This window comes from Labrus mixtus, chromosome 9 (genome assembly GCF_963584025.1).
Source record: "Labrus mixtus chromosome 9, fLabMix1.1, whole genome shotgun sequence".
Taxonomy (NCBI): domain Eukaryota; kingdom Metazoa; phylum Chordata; class Actinopteri; order Labriformes; family Labridae; genus Labrus; species Labrus mixtus.
In genome coordinates, this window is record NC_083620.1 from 18,022,414 (window position 1) to 18,045,279 (window position 22,866).

The window sequence follows — 22,866 nt, forward strand, 5'->3', positions numbered from 1 at the left end:
CCCGTCGATTGGCGGTTGGCGGGTGTCAAGCCCCTTGGAAAACAGCTACAGCGCGTCAGCCAGTCAGTCAGGTCAGCTACATGCCTTATTATGAATAACTCTTATCATTCACAAAATCAAAAGTTATTAAAAACAAATCACCACTTCTACAGTGTATGCCGACATGAGCTAATCACACCAATTTCATTTTCTGAACAAGGCTATAAATTATGTTATTTACTTCTGTAAAAACAGTTTTTTTTTTTTTTTTTGGATGGGTGTGTATGTAACTTCTGAGGCTTCTGCAGCCAGCCTCAAGTGGACACTCGATGAACTGAAGGTTTTTGCACTTCCGCATTGGCTTCCTTTTTCAACACCTGGGAATGCCGCTTGCTCCACACACAGTCCTGCATAGAATAAGCACCCATTGCTAAAACCCAAAACAAAAGAGCGTATGTCAAAAGTGTTAAGTCTTTCTTATTGTTCCTTAGCATCATGTAATCTAGTCGCCACACTAAAGAAATAATATAAATAGCCCTGCAACCAAAATAACTGAATCAAAAATGTGTCTATATTGAGCCCGAAGGGATTTTTTTTCAACAGTTAAAAGTTGAACATATTTATACAGATAAGAGCCTTCCTTTTTCCACAGACAGTATCTGAATCTGAAGACCTGTCCCTCTGTTTGTGCACAGCCACTGGACTGCAGAAAGTTAACAAAGTGTTGCAGGCATAGATCACGTTAACATCACAGCCAATTTTCCTAATTGGCTGAGAACCTAAAAGCACTTAATACGGGAAAGGTATTTTTCTTCCTTCTCTAGGAAGACCAAGAAAAAAGCACTGGGAGGTTTATTTGATTCATCCTAAACAGCTGCTTAATTGCTGCAGGGTTGTGTGCCATTAGGCCGTGATGAGCAGCACAGAGTCGGCTTTGGAGGAGTGAAATATAAAGCACATATCCTGGTCAAAGATCCCTTTCATTGTGCTAATGATATTCTCAGGCTCAAGATGTTCAGAGGGTAGCAAAAATAGATTATCTAAATAAATGACTGGACCAATAGCGTCTTATTCTACACTTGTATGGTTCTTGGCCAAAATCTCAAATACAGAAATCCTTCTTTTTGGGAGGGGGGACTGGAAAAGAACATGAGTAAAAGTACCAAAACGAAAGTGTCATTGGTTATATCAGGCTAACTGCTTTTTCTAAAGGACTGTCCTCTGAAGCTAAATGTGGATTATAACTTATCTGCACACATTTTGGAAGAATGATTGTCTTGGACTTAAAATTTCTCATTTGCTGCCATACACAAATGTCAAAACAAAAGCAGATAGTAATGAAGATAAAGATGGCTGTCCTCATACTGTTTGTGCTCTTTTGCACATACCATCCAATGTCTCCTTCTGCTGAAAGATGTAATGAGACATACTCCAGCCGTGCTCTGTTTAACTCTGTGGTGTGATGTTTAACATTATGTCATCTCCCTGGTCTCACAGCAGTTTATGGACTGATCGTAATCGTCGTGACAATGCTGGATTGTTTCATGTAAAGAGAAATGGGCGAGTGTTTCACCTCTGCAGCTGGAAAATGTGGCTCCTTTAAGGACATCGCAGTCACAAAGGGAGCGAGCAGTTGGCTGAGCAGCGGCTTTATCACCAGTAATGGCCCATATTGAAATAAATCTCTGGAGCAGGGGTGGAGTATTGATGCTTAACAAGCCCTGTCGACAGACAGCTTTGCATATATTGAGGTGCATTGTGGGAGCTGATGAGGGACCGCTCCAGTACTCGGGAAGAACAGGGTTCAGAGTACTACACTACATCAGTAACACACATAATCACAGACAGAAACTACTTTTCATGCATCACCTGAAAAAGCTAATAATGCAATAAACCCAGCTGATAATTAAAACCATCTTAACAGTAAAGCTGCCACTAAGCATACTCATAAAAGCCTATTAGCCCCATGTAGCAGCATGCTCTAATTGTTTGTTTGAAGTGGATTTCTGGAGTGTCACGGCCCTCCTCCAGCGCTCGCTCTCACTCAACTTGAGTGACAACGACTCTTGCAGCGGCCGGGGGCAGAGGGCAAGAATCACTCAGCGAGGGCTCACATGAAAAAGAGCAGCCACTGTTCGGTTGGTACGGGAGAGCGGGATCCATTTTTCAGTTTCCACCACAAGCAGCATGTCTTCGATCCAGTGGCAGAGCCAGCCAGTCTAACTGTGCTGCGCCTTGATCTACAATTATCACCAGTCACTTGCCATTCCATTGAAGAAAAGAGGCTGTTTGATGCATTATGGGATGAATGGATAAGTAAGTACATTTTAAATCAAGCTGAAAGAATCGCAGGGTAGAGTTACAATTGGAAGAGCGATCTGCTCGTTTGGAAGGAAAAGAAAAGATCCACTGACCCCCCTCTGTGGCAACAGGCTTCATCTATGTTGAGAGATTTAACCCTGAGAGCTTCAGCCCATAAATCTCTCAGTTGAGTCATGCAAATACAGATGGAGAACATGTTGTACAATGAAACATGCATTGATTTCTGGGACAAAAAACAGACCTAAAAAAAACAAAAGGCGACAAAGAGAGTATGTACATATACATTAACCTCAATTTAAGAAAACTAACGTATTTCTCATTAAAGTTTTGATTAAACGTCTATAAAAATGTAATTCAAGGTATTTAACTCCCAAATAAGCGACTTTGTATCAATGCCAAACATTACATTTGCAGCAGCTCTCAGCCTGATTGGTTGATGTTGACTACACAGCGGGGGTGCCTGTCCTTTTGAAAGAGCTCGTTGCACAGAAGTAGAGAGAGGAAAAGGCTGGAGGAGGAGTAGCAGGAGGGGAGGCGGTAAAGAGGATTACGAGGGGCCAGCAACGAGGGGGCCATTGTTAGAGCCTGAGAAAGTGTGCAGGAAGAGAAGCACACACTCTGGGCACAAACCGAGGCCTTCCTGCTAAATAACAGGAATCTATGAGACACAGGTCTGCACGACAATGCACACTAGTCGCCTATAATCTCTGAAGTTACCTTAATGTTCACAATTCCACCTGTGCACACAAACATTTATGAAGATGTCCATCCACACAAAAAATACAGTATTAAGCATGATAAAGGGGGGGGGGGGGGGGGGGGGGGGGGGGTGGATGCAGAAGTCAACTGAAAGGTCTGTTTATCATAACTTTGACTAGTGACTGTTGGAGTGTTTTCATTTTTCAGACGCGGTGTCTGACAGAGTGACATAGTGCTGCTCATCTGGGAACAGGAGTATTTGCTGAAGGCAAAAACATCAATGTCTGTTAATTCAATCATAAAAATATCTTAGAGTCTGGGACATGACAGATGAATTTACAGTATGCAGGTTTAAAAACACTTGGTCTAGCGGATAGGTCGCTCCCCATGTGCTGAGGTAGTAGCCCTCCAAGCGGGCAGCCCTGATTCAAGTCCGGCCTGTGGCTCCTTTCCGGCATGTCATTGCCCACTCTGTTTCCCGATTCCCTACTCTATTCACTATCCTGTCCAAATAAAGGAAAACATCTCCAGATCCATCTTTTAAAAAAAGAAAAACCAAGTTGTATTGTAAAAAACCCACTAAAAATGGGAAAACATATTGGTTATATGAATGTCTTACTCTATGCAATAGGAAGCATTATTAACTGGACTTCCTCAAAGGAAACTAGGTTGATAATAATGCTCTATTATTTAAATGACAGATTTTGTTTGTGCTGATTGTTAGTGTTCTTCTTATTGAATTAAAGTGGGAGTGTTGTTGTTTCATACACAGATATGAGTAGAAATATGACGAAAGGTCTCACTGACATTTTAAGAAGAGCTCCAATGATTATCTAATTAATTGATCAAAAGAAAATGAAATGCCAAATTTTGTGATATGTTAACCAATTTTATGAAGAAAAAAAAAAGAGTAAAAAAAAAAAAAAGTCAAATTCTGGTTCCAGCTTCTTCATGTAGGGACTTACTGCTTTTTGCCATTTTATAAATGGAAAGTTTGTTTTTTCTTTTCGCTTTCTGTTTGTCAAAAGAAGTCATATGAAGACGTCAGTACAGGACATTTGTAATGGGCATTTTATCACAATAAGACATTCATCAGTAGCGCATATAATCATGCATTGTGGTTGCAAGGCCATTATCAAATCATATCCACACACCTATTTAAAGTTAATGAATGATTGTCTACATTGTACAGCCATAAGTCTTAGTAAATATTACAATGTAAGACAACAACAACATTTTCATGAACTGGAGGGATTAAAGATGAAGCTGAGTCCCACTCTGCAGAGAAGGCACAAAACATCCAATCCTTTAAAAAAGACCACTGAGGAGACAGAGCCTCATCAGGAGAGAGAAAACTCATGAACGTCAGAAATAGACAGAAACCTGACCCAGTTTCCTCGTCCGGCTCTTTTGTGTTGGTGGGAAGAGGACCCTGCTGCGTGGGCGGGGACTATAAAAAGCTACATAGCAAAATGGTGTGAGTGTGCAAGTGTGTGTCCAAGCCCAGCAGGTTGATAATAAATCTCCGGAGTGGTCCTGTCCACACTTAAGTGTCAGTTCCCACTCGATGTCACAGCCTCTGACCGTTAAACTTGAAGCTTTATTTACTTTTCAAAAAGGCCGTGCAGCCCCTCACAATCCCCGCATGGTGGTTACAGCCCTAGCTTGCTAAAAAAAAAAAAAAAGCTACATTTCCTCCTTTGAAATTCTTTCACCAGCTAAAGGAAACAGCTGCACTTGCATGGTGTTGACTAAGCTAGCATACTGCAGTGATTATTTCAGTGCTCATGCTGGCATCCTCCCACAGCTGCTCACACTTCACCACTGGCAAACACAAAACCAAGCACTGGATCCTGAAAGAAGCCTTGCTCTTGTCTCTCAATCTGTTCACTTAGTGCCAAGTACACAAACTGTATTAAACCCCCAAACCACCAGCATATTTCCCTCTGGCATCTGCACAAACACGCTGTGACTGGAACAGATTCCCATCATTCACATAAAGAAGAGTGTTATCAGCGTATTGGCATAATGAGCAGTAGCAGCAGTGAGTTTTGTTGTATGGCTTGAATGCTGCACAAAATCAGGAGTTACATTCATAAGCAAAAGGGTCTGAATGAATATCAAAGGCATGGAAATCTGAGGAGATTTACATGAATTATTATGACATGTAATGGCAGCAATTTGAAGATCAAAGATGGCGCAGATCATTGGAAAATGCACCATTTCCTTCCTTCTTTTCATCACTGAGGAACATGATAAAAAAAAGGTTGCCTCTGACTCTTCTGGCTTGTTCTGATGTCCCACAGGTGATACAGTAAAAATGGGAATCATGAAGGAAAAGGAGGCAGCTTGATGAATAGATATTGGGACAAGCTTTTTTGGCTTTCAAGGACTAAATTACTCAAGGGCTTCACAATGGGAGGAAAGTGGAGCGGATAAAGGAAGAGCAGGAAAAGACCATCCTCAATAGGAGGCTGGAATGGAAGAAATAATCGAGTTGAAAATCGATTCAACTCAGGAAAATAAGACCGAAAAGAAGGACACACCTGTAAGAACTTATGTGTTTTATATAAATACTTGTACCACTACTAACACAAAGATTCAAGGCATCAATTGGATGCCAGATGACTCAAATTCAAGAGGGTCAAACTTGTGAAACCCCCGTATATTGTTACCCTATATTTTAGGTCAGAGTGGTATCCTTCCTTCAAAAAAAATGGCAACTAACAGGCCACAGAAGACATCCAATCTGTTATCTCTATCTGTGAACTCACATAAACTGCTTTGCTTTCCGCGGAAACATTCAGAGCTTAGAGGCCAAGCCAGATATTTAACTTGGCTCAACTTTCACTTTCTGACATTGCAGGAAAGTGGAGGAAGATGTAAACGGGAGGCAGAGAGTACAGCAGGTTACACTTCCTTTTTTTTTTATTATTCCTAAAGCAATTTTTTGGACTCTAAGCTGTCAAACGTTTCAGTTCTGACTCGTGGGAATGGATGTAAGTTAATGAAAAAACCCACAAATAAAAGCCTGTTAGCACAAGTGATGTGAAATAGTGCCTTGCTATTTTGTGATTGTGCTCAGTAATTAGAGGGAGTAGTAATTACAGTTTACATTATGAACATACCTCCACCCCGCTGGCATTGGCCCTACCTACATTTTTTTTTCAGTCCCCACAACAGAGTTAAGAGGATTCCTCGCACTCCCTCAAGAAATCAAACTGAAGAAAAGCAAGAGTTTCAGAATAAAGCACCTGAGACAGATTTGATAAAAACTTCTAGTTCATATTTTCCACAGATTTCTTTGACCCTTTTTTGGAATGCAGTTTCTATCTGTTCTTCATCTCCAGGGCTCAGATAGAGAACACCTGGAGCAACAAAGCCTTAGGAAGGGAAGCGATGAAGTGATGAAGCTGCCTTTGTTTCTCCAGAGGCTTTTTCGGCCACACGGTGAACCTGAACAGCGGTCAGGAAAGAAATGATTCCACATGTCGGGTTTTCAGCTACAATCGGCTCCTTCTTGCACCCAGAGAGAACAGAACTAGCTTACAGAAGAAGAAAAAAACCTACTTTCATTAGTAGAACATTCTCTAGTTTGATTCCCTCCCTTTCAGCCTTTTAAAAACATAGTTCAAACCTGTGGCTCTTGCTGCACACCATAATTATATGATAGATGAAAAGAGTGAAAAAAAAAGAGGTGTATTACTTGGCAAAACTCCGACATTCCTGACAAGAAATCTTCAACTTTTCTTTTTTGTTCAGCCTCACTTCATCAGCTTTGGAAGCTTCTGTGGAGGATTGTGTGCACACAAACAGTTAACGATTGATTCAGCTAACTTAAAAGGCACTGAATGATCCCAGTCGGTGTACTGTAGTCTTTATTGTTCCTTTTTGAAAGAGCAGGCTGACTGACCACAACACACTGACACGGTTTGCTCCCATCATGTGACTTACAGAGCACACCTGCTGCCTCAAAAAGCAGCAGCAGCACCGTCAAATGAGAAGGTGGCGAGTGACATAACGGGAGAGCTGTGGAGCAGAGCGGGGGTTAAGTATTTTTTTTCTTTTTTCTGTTTATTCACTCCCTACACATGCTCGGTCTCCTGAGTCAATTTAACAGCTCACAGGTTACAAGTCACATCAGCAGGAACGATTCCACAAGTTCATTTTCTTCAGAGACAGAAACCTAAATAAACACAAGTATGAAATCCTAAATCACTGTGATCTACTTGAATGTGATTAAATACAGAGGAATTAAAAAGTACTTGATAGGAAATCAAAGTTGAGACTGTGAATGATTAAGTAACAATGATTGTAGCATTTACATTTTAATGGCCAACTTCAAGAGAATTCAAGAGAAAGAGAATAGTTCCAAAGCTTTAAACTTGAAGTGAACAATGCAGGACTTGTGTTCTCCTATCTCATCTCCTCCATCTCATTACGGTCTGTTTTTTTTAAAGACAGCCACAGGAGCCGAAGTAATGAAACCGTGAGTCACTATCCCTTCTGACGTCAGACCACAGTAATCGCATTGGCGCTGGAATTCTTTAATCATTTATAAAAGCTGAAATATGTGGGTGTAAACACATTTTCATTATGTGTATGGACACAGAAATAAGGTTCTGATGCTCACTAGGGCTGGTACTGGTCACACATTGCTAACTAGCATGCAAAGTGCTACATTGCTACCTTGCTGGTTTAGGAATAATCCAACTTCAAGACAAAACTATTCACATTAGAATAGTGAATATTGGTGGGAAAACTTTCAGATAATGTACCCCTACACTATGGCTGTTAGACTATAACTCTGTAAAACAACTATTTAATAAGAAACAGACTCAAAGTCTACTACTTGATGTTGAATGCATCAAATCTTCTGCGTCTGTGTTGCGTTATCTCCTCCTCCACTGCCCTGTGAGAGCAAAACAGCCGTGTTCATGATGTGTCTCAGCACGGCTTGAATAACGTGTAGGACAAGAAAAGAAGCCAACCGCGACTCTGTTTGCCAGTAATCTCTCTTTGAGGCCCCGCGTCTCTAATTGCCTGGACACTTGTGTCCGAGGGGTTTCTCTCATTCCTCAGTGAAAAGATGAGACCTCTCGTGCTCCTTACAACAGGCTTAAGCTGATAAACCCTTTCATTCAACATTGCCGTGGGATCGCTACTTGTGCAAACAGATTGGGCGAAAAAAAGACTAATCAAAACCGCGATTAGCCTCCGACGCAGAGGCCGAGCTAAGCCACGGCGCAGCCTCAGCAGGGGGTCCACTCGCTCCAACACTAAAAGAGTCGGATGATTTGTGTGACCAACACATTCCTCCATGCAACTACATGAGCTGTAATATGTGTGGAATGCATGTGGTGGGTTTTTTTTTTTTTCATGGAACAAAGATGTAGCGTTGTTGATTTCTAAATGGGATGTGACAGCGGAGGAAATGTAAGGAAAAGCAAGCCTCAGAAGACAGGGAAACACTCCAAGCCCACTGATAGCATGAAACAAAGGCTCCTTCTTCACTGAGTGAGCATTCAAAGAGAATCATCTCACTCACATAATCAGCACAACCTCCCATGACAGCATAGCGTGTTACCCAGCCTCCACGAGCCTTCCTTCTAATTTCTCCCCCTGTTGCAGCCAGCAACATTGCCAATAACTCCATATGGGCTGCCATCAGTGCATCATCTGGCCTGTAGCTCTTGTATGCTATACAGCCTCCATGTGTTTCTCAGCAGCAAGGTCAGGATCTGTGCTTGTTTACTCTCCTTGGCAGCTGAGGTGAACAAAACAAGATGGACATCAACACCAATGCATACAGTCATAATAGGACGAAAAAGTAGGTTGTGTGTTTGTGAGAATATAAACACAGCGTCACTGCATAAAGTTGGAGACACTTGTTTGGCACAGCCTTAGTACAAAGTTGCTTCTACACCTGTTTCAGATTAACCATTAAAACTATTTAATATTTTCACAAAAGCATTGTGAGAATGCAACACTACAGAGTTCCTCTTAACTACAATAGAGACTTCTAGGGTCTTATCTGCCCAGCACAAAGAGCCGCGCTGGGAGTAGGAAGTGAACAAAGTTTATCAATTAGAAGGTATCTAGACCGAAGTTTTCCTTACTGGTGGAGACCAAAACACAGCGAAAAGTGGAATGAATATTGGATCCATATTTAACTTCCACAGCCCCAAATCAGTAATAATGTAACTCAATAGATCCTGGATTGCATCGTTCCATACAAAACTTTATAAAAAGGAACTGTATAGGAAATTCACAAATGCAGAGCCTGATAATTAATATAAAAAAATAAGTAAGAGCCAATTTGACTTCAGAATGCTAGTATGTCTTCAAATTTAACTAAAAACACTTTAGAGGTTTTTTGAAATTGCCAGTAAGAAATCTACAATTATAAAACCATAGGCATAACCTTACACAATACATTCTATACGCCTCCAAACACAAAGACATTATTATGCCAGTCATTATTTTACACTCAGCTGAAAGAAATGTAACTTGCTGCAATCCTCTGTTCTTTCCTGATAATGCAACAGCATGGATTTATTTACAGGCCAGCCTGAAGCGACATGATTAGCTTTCCACATTAGCTTGCCCACCGGTGACCTCGAATAATATCTCACAAATATATTCCGGCGACCATGTGACTTGGACGTGTACAAGCCTGATGGCTGCTACCAACTGCGAGTATCAACATATCCATTTGTCCAATAATGTGTAATCATGTGGAGAGTGTGTGGATGCAGTGGCGTCAAATCACGCAGGCAGAACTAACTCAGGGAGCCTGGCTGCAGATCACTTTGAAAATTGTATATAAATAATACAAATAATGACATATTTAAGTATCCAGATTCACAAAATGCTTATTTGGTGTGCAATTGCCTGGAGGAGCAGGAGTTGGGTCACGCATCGAAATGATTCCAAGTGACTCTCTGGTTATTACAAAAATAATGAGCAAACTAAAGGCCATGAGATCTGCTTCAGCCAGACTCTTTTCTCCATCTTTCTGAATGCAATGTGCCAACTTAGCGGGGACAGCATTTAAATTATACACAATTCTTGAGTCTTGTTGAGTTGCTGATTTGTGGAAAATATGTATATTTAAATGTGCTTCTAAACCTTCATTCTGCCAGCACCTGTTCAAACTCTTAACCTGCTGCTTCAGTATTATGGAAGACATTCTTGTTGTGGCATCTGACCTTTAAGACATATGATATACGCCCAGCTGGCTCATTGTCCTGTAGGAGTTTAACATCTTTCTTTAAATGTAGCATCTGAGGAGTGTTTTGTTTGCACCTTGAAGCTTTTGGTGCGTGTACACGAACAAAGAAGTGAATTAAAAGAAGTTTGGTGATATTGCTGGACTCCTGAGAGGAGATGGTGCTGAAATTAAGAGCAACCTGCAAATGTCAGAATGACTGACTTTGTGCTATTTCCAGGTTTTAATACTGTTCAGCTTCCTCTGGTGCTCAGTAAACATCTTTAGTTATATCCATAGCTGAGTCACTGTGGTCTGCTGAGTCACATCCTGACAGGCTATCATTGAATGCCACATCATGGCTTGTTAAAAAATACTTCTTTCATATTTCATGAAAAGGACCCCATTTAAATAAATACAAATGTTGTGGTTGTTTGTACAGATTTAACATGTGGAATTATATATAACATTCACTCTTAGTGGATGCTCCTAGTTCGTTTCCTGTCGGACAACGCCATTGATGTTACCCCCCCCCCCCCCCCCCCATTCTGAGTTTATGTTAAGCTAAGCTAGCCAACTGTAAGCTTCATCTTTCTGATAAAGACATTGTGCGGTGCCGAGTCTCCTTTTCTAAATCTTGACAATAAAATTAAATATTTTTAAAATGTCTACTTTTTTTTTTTCTTTTTTTTTAATCCTGCAGTAGTCAAAGGAAAATAAGTATTTCGACCACTAGTCTGATCATGCATGCATCACATCTTGATAACTCTCTTTACCCCTCATCAATCTTCTACCACTTGATTTTTTTTCCCACAGTTTGACTTTTAGCACAGCCCCATGAAGACCGTCGTCCTTCTCCATTATATCTTGATTAGGGTTTATGTATGGAAAATCACATAACGTTGTCTCACAAATCCATCATCATTATTAAAATGCCACACTGACATTACAGTAGCAGACAATAAAAAAAGATTCACTGCCTTGGCCAATGCGTTTTACAGTATATCTTTTTAATGCCTTGAAGATGTGGGCTGGATGCTGTTCCGTCCTCTGTCATGCAGCATTTAGAGGCCCACAAACCCCAACGTGAAGCATTTTCTCCATCCACATAAAGTATACTCTCTTAGCCTGAGGCAAGGACTTCCATTTCTCTTTGTCCTCCGTTTTTATACTCACACAACTGCTGGTGCTATCCTTACATCAAAGCAGAGAAATACATGTACCCAGTCCTTTTGTGTGTGTCTGAAATACCACTACATCCCTTTAAGGTAGCTTTCCCCCTTATCAACACCACCTGGCGTGTGACAAATCACAAAGTCGATACTGGAAAATGGGGAAATATTTTCTATCATACAGCATCAACATTTGTGATATTTAGGTTCATTTCTTTCTGGAAGCCTGAAGAATCAGAGTCACAGCACGATTTCAACATTTCAACCATGAATCCAAAACCTTTAGCTAACCATTTTCTCTATTTATCAATCGCTTTCGGCTAATTTAAGTACTGATTCGTTGCTTTAAGCTAACAATTTAAACAGCGTATCCACTTCTTGGCGTACTATCATTTTTAGTCATTACAACTATTTGTCCATAAGCTTACTATGTGGACCGCTTATCACTTATTTTTAGCTACATAATTACAAAACAATGATTAGATCTGAGACTAAATAAGCTAACTTTGCATCAATGTTACAAAAAAAAAAGTGAATGGAGGTCAGTAAAAATCAAGGTACATTTTCCCCCCGTGTTGTCAAGAGTGCATGCTGGTCAGTTGTAAGATAAAAATCCTTTCGCCACATGCAACAGCTAAACTGTAGGCAAGACAGCAGGCTGGTGCCAGTGTGCCTTGCTACACGCTGAGACACCCACTCTCTTTATACAGCAAGCTCCGTTTTAGACAGGATCTGCAGGAGCACTTGTGGTTTAAAAAAAAAAAAAAAAAAAACACACAGTGATGGGGCTTACAGCCTGCATATAGAAAATGGTCATTCTAACGGATGAGCAGGTTGCTGGTCACATGGAAGGGAAAGGGTTATCGTCCAAGGGGAAACTTGGCACGCCAGAAATGTTCATACAATGAATAAATTTACATGAAATCAGCGCTGCCACTCACTGATAGAGGAGATGTCCTGAAGGAGATAGGTTTCAGGGAGTGTCAGTGATAAGGATTCAAATGTGCAGAGACTGTAGACAGTCTAAAGCACGTATCAATCATTCTGTCCCTTTTCATTTAGCTTCAGAAATACGATCAGTAGGGATGACGAGGGGGAAACTGTGCAATCACAAAGAGCCTACATTCAATCTCGGAGAGATAACAAAAGGAGGACGAAAGACAGCTCTGGATGGCAGGATGCCCCTGGGGCAGCTATGCTGTTATTATGTTGGAAGGGGCTGCTGAGCGGTGGTGTGGGGCAATTAGAGACCGGAGGATTGAGTGGGGGAGGGTCCAGGCACAACAAACCGTCCGTGAACTGATCTCAGCTCAGAGAAAAAGGGACGAGCAAATCTCCCTGATACGGTAACAGTAGCATACAAAAAAAAAAAATACACAGTGGATGATGGTGGATTTATGAATTAAAATAACCATCAGCTTTTTCCGTGGAAAGAAGATTGGTCTAAGCTGCTTTCCTGCCATCAGTGGAATCCAGAACTATATCAAGCGGCTGCATGCTGAACTTTATGCCGCACTGGTTTGGATGATTTCACTGCTAAGTATGTGACAATTGAGACTGGTTGGGGATAATGTACGCAAGCGGATGAATCATCTGTTGTTCTCGTTGAGAGCAACTGCAGACGTGGTGGTGAACACATTAGCCATGTCTATTACCTTTAACGTCACTCTGCTGTGGAAAGTCGTGACTGAAAACCACACAGAGTTCAGGAGCAGAGTCCAGCTGGAAAGCACGGGGACAAAGAGGAAAAGTCAATCTCGGAGTAGCGTTTCAGCGGTTTTGTGGACGGCGGACAGAGGTCGTAGCCTGACAACTATTGTGTGTTGTCTCTCAATGACTAGATAACAGGAGCAAAAACAGATACAGTTGCGAGTGGGAATTAGTTTTACAAGACACACAGTCCAACTGTTCACTAAACTCTCACTTGAGTAACTTAAGCCTCTGAACTTCACCTCTGATTAGATCTCCATTGTCACCACTCACAATATAACAGATCTCCCAGTAAAGAGGACACAATGGGCAATGAGAGGAGACAGTAACACAAGCTTGTAACAGTTGGCATGGCCAAGTATCCCGAGCCATCACCAACACACACTGTTTCCATACCCTCTGGCTACGACTGGCTGCAGTGGAGCAGGTGTGTGTGTGTGCCCACATTCTTTACATAAGCTTTTGTCAAACATGGCCCACTGCAACAAGTCCTCACAGCTGCACGACAATGAAGTAACACAAACAAGAGTAATGCAGCCGGGCAGGCAACCTCAAGGCTAAACCAAAAAAAGGACCAGTTTCCACAAGGCCATGTTTATTGAGACGTTGACCCAGGCAGTCCTCTCTCAGGAGACAAATTACATCATTTTACAAAAGTAATCCTTATTGTTTAAAAAAAATAATAAACCTTCCCGAATCAAATTTGAAGAGCTAAAATCTAGAGATGCTAATACTCTTTAACTCTCCAAGCACTTCCTGTTTTTTTTTTTAGAATTAGAAACTTCAAATATATAGCAACCTGTGTTCATGTTGTTTAAGTGTATAGAAGTTACACTCTTTATATTTGTGTTGGAACTGAAAAAAAAAAACTTCACCATACATTCCTCCTGGATTTGACATCCTTTACTGGATATCCGTCAAACTGTAAATCAAACCTCCCCACGAGCTCAAACATCAGGAAACTTTCGGATAACTGTCACTCTCGGGTTTAACCAGTCATTTAATCTGCTGGGGTCAAATGCCTTGAAGTAAGGATTATCTTCTTTTTTTTCCCATTCTACCCCAATAATCCCAGAGCTAACTTTGTAATAAGCTTCTTATTAAACCCCGTTGTGCTTTGATCAGAGTTAGGAATCTAAACAAAGTGAGTGCCACTGTTTCAGGTTCACAGCTTTATTCGGGGTAGAAGGACCACAAATGTTAACCTTGTTCTTGTGATGTTCATCATCGGGATATAAAGTTTTCCACTTAGCATAAATTGTCTAATAAACCTTCCTTTCAGGGTGAATTTTTTTTGGGGTCTTTTCATCTCACAGATTCTGAATTTTTTTAAAGGGTTTTTGATTAATTTACTCCCATTAGTCTTTGAGAGGAGTATGAGAATCTAAACTTAAAAGGTCCCCAGTTTGAGTTCCTGCTCCTAACATGCATGACGTTTGATCCCATGAGCTGCAGTATAACGGTCGACGAACACATCCTCTATAAATCTTACAAGTAATCCCTTAAAGCTATTAATTACAGATCACACAAGCCTCAAAAAAATGTCTCAAGCTGTTGACGTTATATTAGCCAACAATGTGTGTGAGTGAACAAAAGAAAAGAAAATATTCCAACAATACAGGCCTTCAAAAGCAAAGTGAACAGTGACTGATTAAGAAGGGGGGGGGGGGGGGGGGGGGTCACCACCTGCAGATAAAACAGTTCAGGCCTCTTTTCAAGTCATTTCTGCTGTCATCAGGAGACGAGGGATGATGGTTTGGGCACACTGCAGTTTTCAACAGATCAGTGACATGCTGATGAAAGGTGAACTCAGAGCCCCTCTACGAAGCCCCCCTTGCGCACTCAGACCCTGGCCGCCAGCCGAGTGAGCGCGGGCGTACTGCCTCTGGGGGCCGGCTGCAAAGCAGATCGCTCGACCAGGAGGACTTGAACAAGAGGCCTTTCTCTCACTGAGATTTGTGATCCTGCCTCCTTGCGAGTCCAGCAGGACCACCTCAGCCTGTTCTCCCCCCCCCCCACTTTGGTCAAGTCTGGTTTTCAAATAGTAACGGATAGGCTTTCTTTGATTTACACAAAACTCTGCTGCACAAGTCCATGTAAGGCAGTGCCAGCCAGCCAAGAAGACAGGCAGACAGCTGGCTGCGACTGCAACAAGAAGACGTCGATTTACTAAGGGTGTGAGTGAGATACAACCACATTAAATGTAGAACATATGAAGTTAGAAAGACTTCTGACACTTTACATTCCATTACAAAGTCACATGCTAAGGAAGAAATAGCTTAATTAATTCCATTGGTGCTGAAATTTAAAGAGCAATTACACTTTGAAATCTGTTTATGTTGGCTACAATACCACCTAAGAAATGCATAATACTTTCCAACTATTTTCAAAGGACAGATTAAGAAAAGGATTGTTCTCAACTTTTCCTTCTCTCTGTATTTAATCAAGAATATTATCCCTGCTTGATTAAATAACAAACATTTCCTGCGACGGGAAGGCCTGGATAACTCCTGAGAGAAAAGAAAAGAGGACAGTCTGCAGTGGGGAGGGAGAGATCTCCGGGTCAGAGCAGGAGGAGGAGGAGGAGGAGGAGGAGGAGGAGGAGGTACAGTCGGGGATTCTAAGTTGGACAGAGAGGCTCTGAAAGACATGATTGAGGAGAAATTGCATCGTTCAGGAGATTAGCTCGGCCTGCAGCCTGAGAGAAGAGAGGTGAGAGGGCCACTTAGTCTCTGCAGAGCCACAACGTCCACACTACATCAACACAGCCGACCACTTTGTCAAGTATGACTCACCACATGTAGGCTACTTACAGAACGATCCTCTGAAACGTTCGAATTTTAGACCAGCAAAGGACTCGACTCAGCCGCATGTCTTGTTAATCACGGCCAAAATGTGCGAATCAAATTCACGTCGTCCAATTTCTATCAGCAGCTCACTTCACACCTCCTGATTTGCAGAATATGAATGTCACACTTGTGTCAGACGCATTTAATCAGAGCCCAGAAATGAAATTGTGTGCATTACTGTCCTGAATCGACCACCTTGCATCCCATCAGGACACAGTCACAACCGCACAATAGGCGACTAATTACAACTGCAATTAACAGCTGCTTTCACGATCAATTCATTTGTGATTAGTTGCAGATTATTTTTTTCAATTAGTCAGTGATTGTCAAAAGTATAGAAAGCAACGACGTCAAAAATTCTCACAGCAAAATTTAACAACAGCAGCAGCCAACCGTCCGAAACCCAAAGATAGCCTTTAGTTAATTATCATACAGGACGATGAAGCTGGAACAAGCACATTCCTTTTTTTACATGAAAAATGATTACGACGTTTATTCCCATCCTATAAATGTTTGTGTTGATGGACAAATAAATGATAATAGTGGCTGTTCAAACCAACAATATCCGGAGGGAAATAAGGGAAACCAACTACCTGAGTTATGAGTATAACATTATATTAACAGGTCTATCAGAGAAGAATAATACACATGTTGCACTGTAAGGACACAAGTTAATGCATACACTGTCCTCAATCATATAATTAAATGCCAACATAAAATAATTAGAAATAAGTGGCTAATGAGAAGCATTATGTTGCTCTGCATGCTTCTAGAGATGTCACATGTAAATATAAAACACACTGGTACTATCCTAAAGATGGTTTAGATTTATAATAGTGAGAAGAAAATAGGCTGAAGGATGGAAGATGTCCAAACTGAACCAGGACTGCAGGCCTCTGCAAAAGCACACACACACACACACACACACACACACACACTCACACAGAGAGAGCCTGCGTTTTTCTATTCTCACAAGGCCGACACAGCCAGCAGACCACCAACAGGAGCAGTAATGATGGTTATGATGATCACGCCACAGACATTTTTTCCACCAGCAATTTTCGAACACAATAACGCTGCACTGTGGCACGGTGGATGATGTGCTCCGCCCCAGACAACAACAGGACAACCCCCCCCCCCCCAATCCGCCTGTCGTCACACCGAGCCTCATTCACGCCTGGTCTTCATTATGAGGTGTAACGGAAATCATCATTGGCCATCTGAAGAATTTACGAGACAATGATTCAGCCCAAGTCATGCCTCACCTACACAAAGAACAGTTAGGGGGGGGGGGGGGTAAGTGGCTGCACAAGGATGCAACCTGGTTGAAGAATAACAGACATGGGCTTCTTGATGTCTAAGGGTTTCTACATGTAATCTTTGACATAGCCTATGGTTAGAATATTTTTTTTTATGTATAATATTATTTTTTTTAAATATTCTCTTTAGTCTTTATCTTCCGAAGCGAGAGGTCACATTTCTCTTTACCATTATCTGTAGAACTTGAAACCGGTTTTCCTTTGCTAATAAAATCAGCATTCACTGACATGCATACTCATATGCATATAAAGCAATCCACAGTATCATTGCCACTTAAAATAAAATAAAAAAAAGAGACCTGTGCTGCTAACAGAAAGCTGAGATGGCCCACTCACATCATGCGGCAAACACAAACAACATATGCAACATCATTTTTGCCTAATTTTGTTTGACAAGTCATCACTTCATGTTTATGCAGCTGCAAAAATCACCAACCGGTAGAGGAATTCTCTAACGCATGCTATTTATATTTTGCAGTAGATTTGAAATTCAACCCACCAGATGTTTGTATGTTTAGGGCGGTTAAAGTGACCAACAAAATACATTGTTTGTCTTCGGTAAAATGAGCTGATCTATCAAGATATGAGATTGCAGTCAAATTATAAAGAGGAAAATTATGCAATTTAATATGAATTGAATAATTTCCCAACATCCTCAAGTAAATCTGTCTTCTTTGTCTGGTCTTCTGCAGAGTAAACATGTACACCAAGTGTTCAAAGAATATATAATAAAGAGATAAATAATTCTAAGCTATGTGTAGTTTTACAAAATAGACAAAAAAATGGAAGAGAGAATTTAATGCAGTGAACTATAAGCTCTTTAAAAACTGTATCAAACCAGAGAAAACTGCTTAAATTTGGATGGTGTGCACAATAAAGGCCTTTACTGAGCAGGCTGCACATACAGCTACATGTGATAGACACAACAATAACCTGGCTCTCAGATTTTAAGGGCAATATGTTACTAAAAAAATAAAATAATTGGTCACATGTGGAAGTCAGTGGAAAGAGAAAAAAAAGAGGGAAATAAGCGTTTCCTCCCCTGTTAATAAGCGAGGAATGTCTGCTCTGCCATATTTGGATTATCTTGATCAAATTAAGTTAAATGCTGAGATGGTTCCAACACTGGCTGCAGGATGTGAAGCAGGATTAAAAAGATTTATTTCTCATATAAATCTTTACAGCTTATCTGCTATCACGAATGGCATTTGACAAAACCTTTTTTTTTTTTTTTTGTGTTTAATGTGAAATAAAGAGGCTACATACTGTTTGTTATCACGTGTTATTTTAGCCGTGTGTGTTTGTTTGTGTTTAGGATAGACTGGTTGTCTCCGAGGCAGATCATTTAGGAATGACGTCCAGTTGATGAGAGTTAGTAAAGTTGATCAACCTAATAGGATGTTTATGGTGAGGAAAGACGATTAAATGACCCAAATTAAAGCCTTTACACCTGTGCACTGACAGGGGAAGCACACACGGCCTACAGGGGGGGATCTCTGGTGGTTTCCAGCCCACTAAACACACAGACAAAACATCTCCAGAGAACAAGCACTGATTCAGCAGTGTCCCTCTTCATCCCCACAGCCTCTTACCTTTTTGTGTCTGTCTTTGAAAGGTAACGCAGGCCATGGCATCTCCTGCAAAAAGTCTTGCCAGTGTTTCTGGTCCTGATCAGACGAGATGAAGACGATTTCCAATTTCTCCTTGTGCTCAGACGTCTTTTTGAACCTGCTGTAAAACTCGCACAGGCTGCCGTTGAACTGCTTGCACGGCGCGTTCAAGCTACATCCGAAAAAGAGCCCGACCAGGGACAGCTTGGCGCCCAGCGACTGCACGTCCACCTCGGCTTTCTCGCTGTTGACGAGCCGCTCCCCGAATAGACTCACCAGAAACTCCGACATGGCAGCGTACAGTCCTCTCACACACAACGGTACCTTCAGCCGAGGCTGTTGTACATGTACACCACAGTGTTCAGGCGAAACCCGGCACTTCCTGCACCTCCAATCTGAGGTTTTAGGTGAGCTCCCAGCCCCTGTGAGGCGTTGCGGTCTGTGCTTCTCCACCGCGGCTCGTGCTCCGGTGTGAGCGCTGTGCAGGAATGCGCTCCGCTTTATCGCCCCGACTGCAACAGCGGTTGCGCTCTTTTACCCCAAGAGAATCATCTTTAATCATGGCATCTCTTATAAGTATCAATTTTGTTTTACTTTTTCACGTTTTTTTAAGTATGTTTTTTTAAATACAGCTATATTAATTTAATGGCTGAATTTAAATGTTTTATTTCCTAAAAATTAACCGATTTTCAAATTAAAGCACCTGAATGTTAGGTGTGACTTCTAAACTACATTTTATTCAATTATTTACTTGGTTTGTGATTATTTAACAAACTTTGATAGACAACGCTAAATTAATTTAAGCAAATTTAAAAAGGGCATTTAGCAATTTCCTATACCTGTGGATTTGCTGCCACCTAGTGGCCACAAATTGACACTACTTGAGTGGCAAACATTTTCAATGCTCTCCAGACTTGTTTGAATGGTTTGAACACTCAATGAAATTGCTCTTAGTTGCCTTTTTTAATCATATATTTTCTTTAAAATACAAACCTTAACATTCCTTTCAATCGTTACAAATAAAGAACCTAAATTGTCTTGCTGGTCATCAGGTGTTTTCTACTTCAATATAAAACCTATAATCAATGTATGTGAATTGAAATTTCCAGTTTTCGTATTCATTATTTTGCAGAATGAATATTGAACCAAAATTTGCCTTAAGAGTTTCCAAAGTAAACGTGTAACAAGTCCTTCCTGCAAATTACCCTTGAACATGGGATTCGCAAAAAGCACTTAGAAACTTCCACTCCAGCAGATGAATGTAAAAGATTGAAAACCTAAACATCCAACTGTAAGGAAAAAGAACAAAATCATTAAGAGCGGAGGGAGCCTTAAAGTAGAAAGGGGATTTTTGGCACAACTTCACCTGCATGGGAATTGATCTGTGATCTGTCAAAAACACATTAAAAATGTATGGAGTAAAATGTTACAAATATGTTTTCCACTTGCAAATGTTTTCATCATCAAGTATCATTTTATTTGAGCTCCACTGCAAGGAAACACAAATCACATAAAAAGTGCCACAATAAAAATAATTGTGTAATAATTAGATATAATTCAAAGAAATGTATCAAACTCAAATGATAACACAGAATTAAGTGATAGCACATATAGAGCAACAAGAGTAAGCAGCATGAATCACATTTATTCTATGAGATTGTCTGCAGATTATCCAGCACTAGTTAAATTGAACAGCTGTGTCACAAACCTCACAAAGAAGAACTGTTAGTATGGTTGTAAACTTACGCAGTAGCTGATATGATTTAAACTACATTAAGAAATGTACCTCGGATGTACAGTATGGTTATCAATAGTGTTGAAACTGAATGGTGATTACATTGACTGGTTAAGGAATCTTGAATGATCATGACCGATGTGGAGGAGGCAGGATCTCTCAGTCCTCAGTGAACATCATCTTCACAAGGTCAGCTTTGAAGCATTCCTCCTCCACCAACTTCTGAGGCTGAAAACAGATGACAGGTTGTGTTTTATGTGGACATTCATCCATTATATATTCCAAGATTATGCTTTTTCATGTGCAACATTTTATAAGGGACTGACTGACTATAGCTTGAAAACATGTCTCTTATTAAGTCACTTCTAATTATTTTTATTTTTTTTATTTTTAGTAAAACCTATTCTCATGTAATCAGTTTCAAGAAAATCGTGAAGCAAATAGAAGTTATTCTTACCGTTCCATATCGCAGCAGAGTGGGAACTCCACTCAGCTTCAGTGTCTTCTTGAAGTCATTACTAGGATCCTTCCAACTGAAGCATGAAAAAAGAAAAAAGGAAGCTGATATATTTTACCCATACAGTTAACAAAAGAGGAGGCCTATAAAGAGTACTCATTTTAGAATTTAATGGTTAATTTATTGATACAAAAAGTATATAATACGCATCACTTTGTGCCCTGATTTAGTAAATACATTTTTACAGCACATGATGAACACTGTACAGAAGATCGTCTGTCTGAAACAGAAAGGAGTTTGTGATGTTTAGTTAAATCGTTGCCTCACTAAATCCTGTTTGCATGCAGATAAACAATTATTGGTGTAAATACCGCAATGCAGAAATATTTAAGATAGAATTATAAGACTGCTCGGAAATAAAAATCTTCCGTCTTAGTCTGCTCCATCAGGGCTGTGATTTGTACCAAACACATTCTTGCAGAACATTCTGACTGTCTGAAAAATGTAAACACAAGTGAGTTAGTACAAAAAAAAGTCTAAATTCAGCAATCTTCAATATATGTTTTTTTTGTTTTTTTGTTTTTTTAAAGTTGTTAGTTATATATTTTCAATGTCATCCTTTAAAGAGATAAACGACTTGCAACTTCAGGACTATTAAAAAAATAATCTTACCATTTCATACTTTTTTTTTAAATCAAGTTAGCTCGAATGAAGATTACATTTTTGCTTACTTTGTCAAACTACAACTTTAAAGTAACATTAGGCCTGAAGCACATTTAAAGGGTGCATTATATTTATTAGCTCAAATGTTTTCCTCTTTGAGGTTGTGATTTTAAAATACCTACGAGACAAGTTTATATAATTTTACTTTCAGCTTTTACATATTGTGCTGTGCTTTTCTGTTTTATGACATCATTTGTCACCACAGGGACGCAAGGTGCTGATGTGATAAAACACTTTCCACACCGTTTACACAATTAAAAATATACTGACTAGGCTCTTTCTCCAACTTGGCAGTAGATAAAAACAGAGCCCTCAGGAAGATGAGACATCTCTCCTCTTACAATTGGCTCGGCTAAAGAAGGGTGAGAAGAAAACATTTTTAACATCATTGACAGAGCACCACATGTGAAATAATAGGTGAGCCTATAAAGAGCCAAAAAAGCAAGGACATATACCCATCTCACTACAAAAGCAAAGAAGTTTACTACATGATGTTACACATACACGACCACAAATCAGTTGACTATTAAAGTAAAAGCATAAGAAGAACATTGTCAAATTGTAAAATCATGTGAATTTACCTTTTACACAGTCTGGACACCAGCTCGCTCCTTGGGCGTCTTTATCACCAGAGAAATAAGCAAAAATATCCTTTCCTGCTCTTCCAGACACAGCCTTACAGAACTCGTCATACCCCCGCACATTGACTTCTTCGTAATGGGCCATCGTGTTAACCGAGTGACGTCTATGCACTTAAATAAACTATTAAACTATGAGAGACTAACAAGAGTTAACTGAAATACTGCTGACCTGCACACGGGACCTGGTAGAAATACGCTTAAAATAAGAGACAGTACTACTTCCGGTTTGTGCAAAGATTCTTAAAGTGACCGCGTCCCAGAGATGTTTATTTAGACATTTTAAAACTCAATTCTAAGGACAAAGACATCAAATATAATTGCCGTTATTTCATTTGAACAGAAACGCCGTGGATATACTTAAAAAAATTATCTAAAAATATATATATCATATCATAAAAAAATGCGCTTGTGGTGATTTTTGACTTCACGTACGATCCGTA

General features: G+C 40.3%; 2 protein-coding genes across 3 annotated transcripts in view; both read right to left on the reverse strand.

The window, feature by feature from the left end:
- The window catches only part of nxn (nucleoredoxin), a 54,820-nt gene extending 35,462 nt beyond the window's left edge, over positions 1-19,358 (reverse strand). For both annotated transcript variants that reach the window (XR_009674180.1, XM_061046639.1), the window contains exon 1: positions 18,853-19,358. Coding sequence is in view for 1 of the 2 variants with exons in the window: in XM_061046639.1 (XP_060902622.1) it covers positions 18,853-19,161 (309 nt within the window). In the remaining variant the exon portion in view is untranslated. The remainder of the gene's footprint in view (positions 1-18,852) is intronic.
- A 964-nt stretch (positions 19,359-20,322) lies between these two features.
- txndc17 (thioredoxin domain containing 17) lies at positions 20,323-22,638 on the reverse strand. Its single transcript, XM_061046640.1, has 4 exons — positions 22,367-22,638; positions 22,056-22,137; positions 21,063-21,138; positions 20,323-20,833 (listed from the first exon to the last, which is right to left on the reverse strand). Exons 1-4 carry the CDS (start codon positions 22,509-22,511, stop codon positions 20,765-20,767), a joined length of 372 nt encoding a protein of 123 aa, XP_060902623.1. The 5' UTR covers positions 22,512-22,638; the 3' UTR covers positions 20,323-20,764.
- Positions 22,639-22,866: the final 228 nt, after the last annotated feature.

Coding starts and splice junctions, on each gene's coding strand:
- txndc17 (XM_061046640.1), bottom strand. CDS start 22,511: ATGGCCCATTACGAAGAAGTCAATGTGCGGGGGTATGACGAGTTCTGT. Junction 22,138..22,366: donor GTGTCCAGACTGTGTAAAAG/GTAAATTCACAT, acceptor ACCCTTCTTTAG/CCGAGCCAATTGTAAGAGGA. Junction 20,834..21,062: donor CTCTGCTGCGATATGGAACG/GTAAGAATAACT, acceptor ATCTGTTTTCAG/CCTCAGAAGTTGGTGGAGGA.